Source organism: Phasianus colchicus, chromosome 1 (genome assembly GCF_987193195.1).
Source record: "Phasianus colchicus chromosome 1, bPhaCol1.hap1.1, whole genome shotgun sequence".
Lineage (NCBI taxonomy): Eukaryota > Metazoa > Chordata > Aves > Galliformes > Phasianidae > Phasianus > Phasianus colchicus.
This window is the reverse complement of record NC_143436.1, coordinates 169209268-169222680: the sequence shown is the minus strand read 5'-3', so window position 1 is coordinate 169222680 and position 13413 is coordinate 169209268. Positions and strand designations below refer to the sequence as shown.

Genomic DNA, 13413 nt, shown 5'->3' with positions numbered 1-13413 from the left:
AGCTGGATGCCTTTCTTCATTTATATGGTCAGTGATCTATCTTTTTTGTTGTTTTCAGTGATCTGTCAGATGCCTTGGTTATCTTCCAGCTCTATGAGAAGATCAAAGTGCCAGTAGACTGGAACAGAGTGAACAAACCACCATATCCTAAACTGGGTGGCAACATGAAAAAGGTACAGAAAGCTGGAATAGCTCCAGCAGCAATGCCTTACCCTCAAAGAATGTCTACAGTATTTCAAGCCACAATACCAGCACTCGTGTTGCTCTCAAGCCCCAAGAACAACACATCACATGATTTTCTTTTGTCTAGTCAGTGAATAATTTTTCATCTTGAAAAAGAAACGTGTTGGACTCACATTAGCTCCATTGACAAGTGACTAGGATTGCTAACGTAAAAAAGACTTGGCACATTTTGTATCAATATTTGAAAACTGTATTTGCAGACCACTTTTGCTACTGCTTTAGTCACCAACTATATCGTATTTTCAGTGTGAGTCATATGGCACCAGCTTAATTGCAGCTGTCCGGACCACTGCCCTTACATCAAATGAAGACAGTGATGATAAACACTCTTGACCAAGTGCCTCAAGAGCCGATCGCAGAGCTGCTGCTAAATACGCAGCTTTCTCCCAGCTGTCTGGGTGAATAGCTCCATCCACTCAGGGCAGGGTGATTAATTGACCTGAAATATTGGCTGGGACATTGATCCTTTGTCTCAGCACAGTGCCATGTTGCTGGAGGTACTTATGAGCTGCAGATTCACATTTCCCAGGGTAATGTGTTTTATGAGCCCTGATGATGAAGTATAACATCTCCTTCTAGGCTGACTCTTATCTTAGTATCTTTGGGATGGTGCTGCCTGCTGGTAGTCAAACACGATCTATATTATCTGTATTATCTGTCAGAAAGGATAGACCAGTTTGCCCAGGAGGATATGGGCTAAGTGATCCAAAGAATGTGCAGTAACAGTGGATGTCTTGTCAGCCGCTTCTTTCTTTCCATATTTTTGAACCTTATTAACTGATTCTGTCATTAACAGCTTGAAAACTGCAACTATGCAGTGGAACTGGGAAAAAACCAAGCCAAATTCTCCCTTGTTGGCATCGCTGGACAAGATCTGAATGAAGGAAACCGTACACTCACACTGGCCTTAATCTGGCAGTTGATGAGGAGGTATGGCAGTCAAATACAAGCTTAGGAGTGTATACACAGCTGGCATAGTAGTCGTTTCCAGATGCTATTAACAAGAAGGATTTACAGGCTGCAGTTTTTTCTTTCATCTGTTTGCACATAGATACAGAGACAGGGTAACCTAGTTAGGAATGTGATCATGAAGCACATTATCTTGTGGCCAAGGCCATTACATTCAGTTCATGCAGAAGATTATTATTGCCACCATCCATATAGCATGAATGAATGTTCATTGCATGGAAGAGAGAAAAACAAGATGAAATATCTCTGTATTGAGGAGTGGAGAAAATGTACTGGAAACAAAGAACTGAAGCAGAAATTCTGTAATCTGCTACCTGGAGCAGATGCAACCTGGTAGCTCTTTCGATTTTAATTTCTTTGTGTCTGTGTTTAAAACTCCATAATAAAGTGTAAAGAGACCCAGTGGCTAGGAAGTGAATACAGATTACATTCTGCAACTTGTGAGTTTATCAGGTGATTAATATAGGGAGGTGGTGATTACTCGCCATCAGTTTGGGATGTCTTTCCAGGGTGTATGCTGTCATATAGCAAAGTGTTTCATATCTGTGTTTATGCAGGACATCAATTTTGGAAGAGAACAATTATCTTCTGCCTATAAAGTCAGTGATTATTTTTTAAAACAATAAGGGAGAGTGAGTCCCCAGGAGAGGGACCTTTTAGGCATTTTGAGAATCAAAACCTTTTGACGCTCCCAAAGCAATGACTAGGGAATTGGGGGTGAATGAGAACCATTAGATGAATTAGCATGTTATAATATATATATTCTCTGAGTGTAAGGGAAGTGGGGAGATATTGGGTCTAAGAGGTATATTGGGTTTGTGCATTTGATCTATTTGGGTTTGAGGTTATGGTAGACTTTGAGCAAAAGCAGATATTCTGGCTTTCCTCTTAAGGTACACCTTGAGTATCCTGGAAGATATTGGTGGTGGAGAGAAGGTGAACGATGAAATCATTGTCAACTGGGTCAATGAAACACTGACTGCAGCTGGCAAGGATTCAACCATCTCCAGTTTTAAGGTACAGATTTTTGTTAGAAGTTTGTGCTCAGGAGTCTGTTATGCAGTGTGTTTGTGTGTGTTATACACATGCTGTGAATATAGGCATATGTATGCATATACTCACACACTGCATTGTCATTTAATAGAGTACAATGTTTAGTTATTTTTCATTCCCTTTTAAAGGCATTTTCAAATCTGTAGATTTTATTCAATGGCCTTTATTATGAAAAGGTAGTAGAAAGATGATATAAACATAACAGAAAGCACTTTGAATGCCATTTTGACGCACGAAATCAAAGTATGGAGCAGGGATGATAGCTGACAAGAACTACTGTGTTGTTGGCTATTGTTGACAGCAACAGTTAGAAGTGGTGGTATTAAAAACAACAGTACACTAACAATCTGGTAGGACTGGATCCCTATTTTGCAAGGTACATGGATGAACTCCAATTCCAAGGAGCTTCCAATTTCCCTAATATATTAGCACTTCCCAAGCTGGGAAACATGCAAAGGATGTAAATTACTAGTTTGCACCAACTGAAGTCCCCTGTCATTCCCTACCAGCAGATTTGCATCACTGAGGTTTCCACCCAGCAAACTCAGAACCCTATCTTGTGATTTAATACTGTCTCATCCATTCAGAAAAAAAAAAAAAAAAATCATGAAAGGTTTCTGAGTCTGCCTTAGATGAAAAATCATGCTGAGCAGCACTTCATAGAGATCTCACTGGTAAATGAGCTGCTATTGCTCCGGAGCCTGGACTCTGGCTTTGTGAGAGATATGTCTTCCTGTTCTTGCATCTAATTGTGTTTTTCATCCACACAGGATGGCAAAATCAGCACCAGCATGCCAGTCCTTGACCTCATTGATGCCATTCAACCAGGATCAATCAAATATGACCTCCTGAAAACAGAGGATCTTAACGATGAGGAGAAGTTAAATAATGCTAAGTAGGTTCCAAGTGACACAACTCCAATTAACTCTGTGCTCAGGCTTGACTGATGGTCTTTGAAACAGCTCTGCTATCCTTCTCATCTGGCATATCCTCAGCTGAGAACCTCCAGAGTTAAAGGCACGAAGGCCAGAAGTTAGGCACTAAAATAGGCTACCATTGGAAATGAAGTGTATAATGTCACAGTTCCTGCTTTATTGCTCACTTCATGAGATCAAAATCACTTGGTTTCCCAAGCTCCTATTTTGGCTTATTAAATTTAAAGCTCTTTTGGAAATAGGGAATAAGGCCAACAATTGTAAGCCAGGGAAACCAGTAATTAGAAGTCATGATACTTTGTTAATCAAATACAGGTGGTACAGGCACATGATTAAGGCAGAAAGGGGAGACAGGATTCATGGCTGAAAAGCTGTCTTTTTGGAGTGCAAATGATTTCCTAGCAGGAAGCCATCCTGCGAGCATCATCTCCTGTCTTTTTGGAGTTACCTTGATCACCTGCCGGTCTCTTATCAGTGTAGCTTCTCCTTTATTTTGTGGCATCTACAAAAGAGAAAAGGGTGACTGCAAGGCAATCACAGCTGCAAATATTTATTTTAAAGACTGTTTCCACTGTTCTTTTACCCTCCTATTTCCTATCGTATGTTCCTTTCTTTCCTTGCCATCCTCTGTGCGATTCTCCCTGTACTCCATTTTTTTCATCCCTCAGCTCATGTCTTCCTCTGACTTTTTTCCTACCTTTATTTCCCTCATGAGTGTTTCTCTGCATTTGTAAGGTGATTTCACAGATGAATGTGCTCTGGAGTGGATTTTTCTAGCATTTTTCCTATAAAGATAGAGAGAAGACACATACCCACAAGAGATCAGCCAGTAGTCCTGTAACAACACAATCTGAATAGGGGATGGAAAGGTCAGATCACAGATTTTAAGTAGAACTCAAGCAGAAGTCCCTGAACACTGATTTCCAACAACACAGATGTCTACCAGCATCAGCTCTGTGCTTCCCCTTCTTGTGAATTTATTTATGTACAAAAATTGAAAAGCAGTGAGAAAAGGAGCAAGACCACTGTTGTCAGGCTAATCTTTCAGGACATGGGAGACTAAATGTGTTTCAGACAAGTTTAACCTGTACTGCAGGTAGTCAGTGCTCTAATCATGAACGAACATTAGAATCATAGAAATCATAGAATGATTTGAGCTGTAATGGATGGTTAAAGGCCATCTCATTCAATTCCCCTGCAATGAACAGGGACACCTACAGTAAGATCACGTGCCCAATGTCTTTTACAAGATATTTAGTGCTTTATGACTCATGTTTCTATAGAATAGTTTAATTTTGGTCAACCACTAAGAAAGCCACTCTAGTATTGATCATGAAAAAAAATTCTTAACGAAGGGAATGTTAATGCTACTTCACTGATATATTTCTTCGTGTGTTTTTCTTCCTCCATTTGCAATGCAGATATGCCATCTCCATGGCAAGAAAAATTGGAGCAAGAGTCTACGCCCTTCCAGAAGACTTGGTTGAAGTAAAACCCAAAATGGTTATGACGGTGTTTGCTTGCCTTATGGGGAAAGGAATGAAGAAAGTTTAAAGCACAAAAGACTTGCACTGATGCCTGGTATTCACCCTTTTGATTCCCTCAAACTGGATGCTCTTCTCTGTATCAAGGAAACATGCAGGGTGCTCATGCTCATAAGGCATGAATATTATACATGGTGCCAGATCATATGAAAGTCGTGTATCCAGAAAATATTTTATTTCAAACAGAAATATATGCTTGATTTCTTTGCCTTACTTTCCACTTTGCTAGATATAACCATTTCATATTCCTGAATAAGTTTTCCAGAAGGCCTATACATAACCTCCAAGTAATGGATACCAGGATTATTTGGCAGAGGTCACCTGGAGATCTTTGTCTGTGGACATGCAGGTGGCTTTTAGGATGATGAAATGTTGTATGCTGCTTTTGCCTGAAAATGTCTTTATGCTTCTGGCAGTGCTTCTGCCATATTTCCTTCAGTTTGCACCAGGGGTTGCAAAACGGGTTTCCTCAACCAACGCAAATATTAGTGACTATATTTTTGGAATGGTAGAATCCTCTTAAGAAATGCTGATGGAAAGAGAAAAGTGTATGGGTCTGCTGTCTGCTGCTGGTATGTGATCTGTGCAGTATCTTTCCCTGCAAGCTCTGCCTCTGCCATCACTGGCATTACTCACAGACTACATTACTGCTCACAGCACCATATTGTATCCCGGTCCTCCAAGAGCAGCTGAGCTCTGAGCCTCTGCAGGGAATGCTCCCCAAAGGATAATTCATTTTCATGCCATAATACACTTAAAACTTAAGCAGATTGCAAAGCATGATAGAAATGAAAAGCGTGTTAAGCAAACTAAGGGAGTATGCTCAGTTAGTAGCAATAACAAACCAGAGGTAAGAAGTTAACCAAAGGGACATGGAATGATATATTTATGTACTGAATAAAAATTAAACGCTGAACTGTACAGACTTGCACTCAAAGGGCTGTGGCCCTGATTCAGAAGAGCATTTAAATGTGTGCTTACAAACAAAACACACGTTTCAATGCTTCCCTGAACCCAGGCCAGGATCCTCAGCTCAGCAGCTCCCAGGGCTCTTGCAGATTGCCCCAGCTGAGGACCTCACCTTGTCCATGGATGGCCAGCGGGTGTTTGCACTGAATCTCTTCCTTGGCGTGAGTCATTTTCTGTCCTGGCCTTCACATGGATTTTGCTGTGGTGAAATGCAGAAGGAGGGAATTTTGCCTTAATGCGATCCTGTTGATACAGTCTCATTTTCCTCCTCCCAGCCCCTTCAGAATTGCCTTAATAAAGAGCCGATATCCAATGATATGAGAAGTCTCTCCAAATAAAGTGTTCTACAAAGCCAAACGTGTGGTCTTTGCTGTGAGCAGGGCTTGTGCTGATGGGGAAGCGTGCATCACATAGCTGGAAGTGGGACAAATTCAACGAAGCAGTGCTGTGACTTTGCACATGTGAGCCCTAGCACCAGTGCAGCAGTGCCAGCTAGCCGCAAGATGGCATCGCTTATCTGGAGGTTTAGAGACTGGCAGACGTGAGCTCTGAAAATGCTCTCCTTTGGGAAATGGAGAAAAATTGGGATGTTTAACCCTAGGCAAAGTGCTGGCACCCATCAGCATGCAAAAGGGAATAAGATCTGTCGGCAGAGATGCTGCTGTGAATGCCTTAGCCGTTCTTCATCCCTATCTCTCGTCTCCTGTGAAAAATAAAACTGTCACGGACCCAGGCTGGGAATAACTGTAAGGGTGTATAAATATTTTCACTTATCACCTCAGTTTGACTAATATACTTGGGCTGGTTTGGGTTTTTTTTTAATGGACTTGAGGTTTTGCTTCTGTGGTCTGGTAACAGCAGCCTGTAATAACGCTCCTGCTCGCTCCTGAAAGAGTTAATCCCATGACAAACATCACCAACAAATAAAAGGGGGGTTGGGAGGAGGGGGAAGGTTTGGAATTTTTATGTTTTTGCTTTTCTCCAACTTCTTCCATCACTCTCAAAAAACAGCTGTCTACAGGATCACTCCCAAATCAAGCTAGCTTTGTAAGCACTTCCATTATTGATTTTCCTTGCACAATCATAATTTTCCAAGCTTCTAAAAGACTTAGTTACTCATATGAATAAAAATAAAGCATCAGCAATTACCCTAACTAGGAGAATAAAACCATGAGGCAATCAATCCACGTGCTTTAGGGTATGGTCTCATCACCAGATGGACTCTGAAGGAAATATCCCCCCGTAGTGCAGTAGAGCATAATTAGGTGCATGATGAGGATTTTACACCTTGCTGTAAATCATCTCTCCTGGCTACTTTTAGAAAGGGGATACCAACAGCACGTGCTCTCACACAGATGAAGTCAGGTTTTTGCTTCCTCCAGAGATAGAAATGAATCGCATCACTCCTTCCTCGAAGGGCAGAGCACAATTTCAGGTGCTGGTATCCACCACTGCCAGTCTAAGGTGGTATCTGTGGACCTTTTTATAACTTAGGGTAAGTGAAGTCTGCCCTGCCCACAGCAGGGGGTTGGAACTAGATGATCTTTGAGATCTCTTCCAATCCGAGCCATTCTGTGATTCTATGATTCTATTAATTAGGATCGATACTTGATTACATTCTTACTTTGTTCATATTTTTAATGCAGATCAGTCCTCTTCTGCCACCATGAAAATCACCTCATTCTCGTGGCTCCTTCCCTCACAGAGCTGTGAGTCTTTGTTTTCCTCAAGAAAAATAACTATTTTTAAAGGTGTTTTTTTTTTTTTTTAATTGCACTTCATTTACTTTTTGTGCACTGATTGCTTTTAAATGGCAATAGAGGCTTACAGAAAACCTAATTTCCTCCCAGGGTGCAAATTATTATTGCTCGAAAAGTACACCACAGATCCATAATAAATCATCCAAAGCCTAAAAATGCCTGAGTTCCCAGAGGCTGTATGTTCACCAGTCTGAAATTTGTGTGAAGGGCAGAAAGCCACAAAACTGATCATGCGTGGAAGCACTGAGCTCCCCCAGGGTGGGCATTCATTTAGTGTCAAGGATCTAAAGGAATGCAGCAAGGAACATCTGCAAACACAAAGCATGGAGAGAAACCCCTCCACATCCACTTGGGAAACCTCCCAGCAGCTGAGTGACACACACGGTGCTGCTTTGTTTCACAAAGGCAGAAAATATCCCATTGCCACACACTCGTGGTAGCCTGTCCAGGCCCTTTGCCATGGTTAAGCAAACCAGGGCACCTTGGACTATGTGTTGGTTTGTCACTGAGGAGAGGAGATGTCTCCTGACCAGTCCTGACATGTCTTCACCCTCAGAAGGATGCCCTCCCTTGCTTTTCATGGAACAGGACGTGTACAAGAGGTGGTGGATGTGCACCAGGTGTGTCAAACCTTCCAGACCTTCAGACTCACGTATGGTAGTTTGCTAGTGAAACATCTCAAGAGAAATGTAGGCCCTCACCACTAGCCTTGCCCCTGCAGCTTGTTGCACTCTCAAACCACATTTCGTATCAGGATCGTGGCTGCAGTGCCCCATAACACCTCAGTTATGATCCTTCCCAGGCCAACATTTGCACAGGGTGAGCAGACTTTGCAGAAAACATAAATCCCTCTGGGATTACAGATTCTGCTAATTGCAGGGTCAGTGAGCAGTGTTCATGGGATCTTCCTGTGCTGTCACAAACTTTCTTGCCTTGCTAAACCTTACTGCCACTCTTCTAACCTCTGCCAGCAGCCATGCAGGCAATGTGGGCAGGTTCAGGCAGTCCAGAGAAGAGCAGCAAACACTGCTGGCACATTCAGGCACATCCAGGGACAAAGATCACTTCTCCATGGCTATTTGTAATCCTGATTTGTATATATGTATATATGTATATATGTATATATATATGCACACAGAAAAGGTGTGTGAAAGTAATGTCTCCTATTTTGCTATGTTGGCCCACGATGTCAGATGTGGATGTTGGTGATATGACAGTAAGGGTTGAACCTTCCCACCAATATTCCATCACATCTTGTTGCTGTGCAACAGATGGCAGCAGAGGGGCAGTCTGACAAAATGGTGTGTGAGATGGAAGTGCGTATGAAGCAGAGGTGTGTCATTGAATTCCTCCACTTGGAAGAAAATTGCACCCATTGACATTCATCAGCACTTACTGAATATTTATGGAGACCAAAGAGTGGATGTGGTGGGTCATCTCCGCTGGCACAAATTTTTACAAGCATGGCAAGCAGGCGAGAATGCACAGCTAAGGGTGGTAACTACATAGAAAAATAGTGTTTTGTAGCTAAGAATTTGCTTTATCAAATAGTGTTATTGTGCTCTTTGTATCTGCTCTAGTTTCCATGGAAATATATCGGAAGCATTAATCATGGAGCAACTTACAGAGGGAAAGAGGTCTGTACATCCAACCTTTAGCACTTGAGCCAAAGCACGCTCACTCCACACGGTGCATGCAGCACCTTCCCCAAGTGTTCCTGTGGCTCCCCTTGATGTCCTCTCTTTAACAATGTCACACTTCAAGTGCCAGCTGCTGAGATACGGGCAAATAAATCAATATCTACTGTCAGCACAAAAACATGAGTCACTTGGGGAACACACTGTTTGGGTAGAAGCTGATAACAGCCCTTCAGGAAACCGAACTCATGAGGAAAGTGTTCAGCCAGGACTGACACATCCTCACCTCCTCAACCTGCATACATAATTTGCTGCTGAACTGAACTACAGCATGTTCTTTGCTGACCTGGAAAGCTAAACTGCAACAAAAGGATAAAAAATGAATGAAATAGGTGGGGGGCAACTTGCGAGTACTCAAAACCACAAAGTGAACGTGTATTTTCAGGCTCTGTTCATATCTAGCAGTCACACACCAGCACTCACGCAGGGCTGAGAGGTGCATTTTCTGCCAGGTGAACTCATCATTTTCCAACGCAGGTAGAATTTGACTTTTATATTTGGGACTGACATGAGGGAGAAATGCCAGAAGCACGGGCAGTTGGAGATAAACCACAATTTGCCACCCTGGTGGTTTCGTGCTCTGCAAAACTGTTTGCAGACTGAAATGACAGAGGTTGGTGACATTGGCCATGTATGTAAATGATCACAGTGTCCTACGGAGATTAATTGGTTCATGAATAAAGATGAGGAGCTGAGGTGTGCAGGGAGAAATCATTTATCAATTATATGCCTTGGAAAGCTGAAAGATGATGCGGCCTTAACAGCTGAATGGGTTTGAAAGGGAGCCTTGTAAATTGAGTTCTAATTCTGTTCTGCTGCATTCATAATAAAGGGCTGTTAAACTAATTGCATCCTTGTGTGGCTCATGAGCAGCAGCCCTCAGCTGCACCGCACAGTAAGCCATGGGGATCAGAGTTTAGTTAGATTTTATTCACCCTTTGCCTCTTGTAAGGATGCTAGCCGGTTACTTTTGGCCTCATCGACAGTGATAATGAACCAAAAAAGGGCAAAAGCCTGTAAATATTTCTCAGGATATTAATTTTGAACTTGAACCTGAATTAAAAGAATCAAGAGGAAGAGCACAGACCCACTTGGCTCTTGTGCTCTGCTTAAGCCACATGGACCCATTGGGAGCCCATCCCTGGAGGGACTTGTTATGGATTAACGAAGCAAGGAGAGTCAGGGGGATGACACCAGTGGCAGAATATGGTAACCCCAGCCAGGGAGAATCATCTGAGGGATGTGGCTACTGATAACAGCTGTCTTCCCCTCCTCCTGATCTTTCTATCCACTAATTGATGGTTTTGCTGCTACCAGCAGCCTTTCTGTTGGGCAGTGAGCTAGCCCAGCAATCAGGAAAGGCAGCCACGACTGGGCCCTGGCTGAGCTCGGAGGGAATCTTGTGACACTTGGCTGCTGAAAGCTGAGGGTGCTGCTAATGGGAGTCATTGGACTTGGCTCCATCCAGCTGCAGCAGTTCAAGCAGCTTCTCCTTCAATGTGCTTTATCTGATCATATTTTGGCTGCTCTTCACCATCAAATACAGCTACAGGAGCTCTGCATGAGGCCCAGGACCAGTCTAGCAAGAGGTCCAGGCCCAGCCCAGCATCCCACATGTGCTGGCACAGAGGGTGCTTGAGCAGTGACACCCTGAAACAGATGGGACATGAGTGCTTGGCCTCCTCTGCTGATATACTTTTAGGCACTGATGTCATAGAATGGTTTGGGTTGGAAGGGACCTTTAAGATCATGTAGTTCCAACCCTCTTCTATAGGCAGGGGCACCTCCCTCTAGACCAGCTCACAGCCCCATCCAGCCTGGCCTTGAATGCTTCCAGGGAGGGGGCATCCACAGCCTCACTGGACAACCTGTTCCAGTGTCTCACCACCCTCACAGTAAAGAATTTCTTCCTAATATCTAGTCTATATCTACCCTCTTCCAGTTTAAAGCCATTTCCCCTCATCCTGTTGCTACACATTCTTAGAAAAAATCCCTCCCCATCTTTTCTGTAGGCCCCCTTCAGGTACTGAAGGCTGCCATAGGGTCTCCTCAGAGCCTTCTCTTCTCTAGGCTGAACAGCCCCAGTTCTCTCAGCCTGTCCCCATAAGGGAGGTGCTCCAGCCCTCTGATCGCCTTTGAAGCCCTCCTATCTTAAAGCACCACTTAATAAAAGATTTGCCAAAGCCTCATCTATATGAAGTACGGCCCCAGCACAAAATCCAAAGGATGTCAATATGGCTACATGTAGAAACAGAGGGCAGAAACAGAAGCAGCCAAATGAGTGAAGATCTCTCTTTGCCTTTAGCGTAATTATTCTTCAAAAAGCAATATAACAAAGACACCAGGAAGCTGTATATACTGCCAGTCCTAATTCCAATAGCAGCAGTATTGAAAAGAGAAACCAAGAGACTGTTTTGTTTATTATATGCTTTAAAATCCAACCATTCCTTTTTAAGCAAAAGCCCATGCACAGCTAGAAGTTAACAGAAATCAGCACAGGTCAAGTGATCCACTATAACTGCAAGGCTTTGGGTTTTATCTGTTGCATTAATATATGCAAGCACCAGTTCAGCATAGCCCACAGTCTGCTCGGTACAGCAGCAATAATAATTAATCCAGGTGCAGCAAAACCTTTGAACTCAGCTGGAACTTTTGACCAAGTAGCCCTTCATCAGGGAGTGCTGACTCATCAGAAGCTGAAAAGGAATGGTTTTGAATGAATTTCCCAACTGAAGAAAAATATATTTCTTCAAGAAAGGAAGATTTCTAAGTGTCAAAGTCCCCCCTTACAACAGTTCCTACATCCAATCTTTCTTTTTCTAAGTCTAAAAAAAAAATATATGCCTAGCAATTGTCAATAAAACTATGAAAACAGCTTGAAATTGAATAAAAATCAAATAACAAGTGAAACACAGCAAGTACTCCTATTCACAACAGGTATCCAATCTGAGGGGGAGAGGTAGATTATCAATGGGATTTGCTGGAACAAATCCATCCTCCTACCCCCAAGAAAGTCACCCCAGCTTCTCTTGCCACGAATGAACAGAACCAGGCATTTAATTACCCACTAATTAAGATGTCTGCAGCAGGTCAGACAAATTCCTCCCCAAAAGTGCTGATTTCTCTGCAAAGCCTATGAAAGCAGCAAAAGGTGGCTCACTCAGATGTCACAGTCTGTACTGAATCTCTTCATCGAAGGGGATGAGATGAGTGGATGGTGGGAATGTCAGCCTATGCCAAAGGACAAATGATAACCCCTAACAGCTGAGTGAAAGCAAGGAAGTTAATGCTTACGTTTGGTGTCTAAATACATTCCTGTCCCTTATGTCAGATTTTTTACTTATGAAAATGCTTTGGGAGTAGTCAACGTATAGGTGGCTGTTCATCAGAGCAAACCTCAGTAACACGGTATAAATATATCAGGAGGGGAAATCTAATCCACTTGTAGATTGAACTGCCACAGAAATTGCTTTTGTGTGTGAAATGTGTGCCATGTGGTACAAATATATCTGTGAAGACATCTCATGCTTCTGAAAAACAACCCACTTCATGAAGGTGCCTGCTGGCCAGTAATCTCTATAAAGGCTTCCAGCTGGGTGCTGCTCTTGAGGTGGTGATGATGGCATGGGGCAAGTGTTGTGGTAGGTACAGAGCTGCTATTAAATGACCCCAGCATGGCAATTTGCACGTTGTGCGTGTCCTTTTTATTGAGGCAGGCTGTGTAAGTGAGGGGTGGGATACTCCTTGTGTAGTTTGAACATTAAGGAAGGAAAAAAAAGCAGAAATGATCCAAATAAGCAACATCCAGCACATGTTTGAAAGGCAATGGTTTCACATCTTACCTTGAGCCACGAGCCCTGAGAAGCTTTCAGATAAGTAAGAGTGGTGGGTACACTCATGGTCACTCATGTCTTTCATTTGTTATTTTTTAATCTCTCATCCTACAATTCCCTTTCTAATCACTGCATTTTGGTGTGTGATGTTTGAACTGGATTTGGGTATGTCCTTCTCTCAGAATTTCATTGAGTGCCTTTGATTTCTTCCAACATCCACTGTATCTTTTTTCATGTAGGTTTGTAAAATATCTCCAATATATATCAGAAACAATAATAATAATAATAAAAACCATGAAACAACTAGGCAAATGGTGACTCTCAGACATGATGTGAGCCATCTCTTTGCAGACAAGCTGGAGAACCCATAGGGAAAGCAGTCAACATACAGAAATTTCTGATTTTTACCA

At 42.6% G+C, this 13413-nt stretch overlaps 1 protein-coding gene across 3 annotated transcripts in view; it reads left to right on the top strand.

The window, feature by feature from the left end:
• The window catches only part of LCP1 (lymphocyte cytosolic protein 1), a 45535-nt gene extending 39072 nt beyond the window's left edge, over positions 1-6463 (top strand). For all 3 annotated transcript variants that reach the window (XM_031615790.2, XM_031615792.2, XM_031615789.2), the window contains 5 exons: positions 59-173; positions 1040-1173; positions 2106-2229; positions 3036-3160; positions 4622-6463. In XM_031615790.2, coding sequence (XP_031471650.1) covers positions 59-173; positions 1040-1173; positions 2106-2229; positions 3036-3160; positions 4622-4754 — 631 coding nt within the window. In that variant the 3' untranslated portion in view covers positions 4755-6463. The remainder of the gene's footprint in view (positions 1-58; positions 174-1039; positions 1174-2105; positions 2230-3035; positions 3161-4621) is intronic.
• The last annotated feature ends 6950 nt before the right edge of the window (positions 6464-13413 follow it).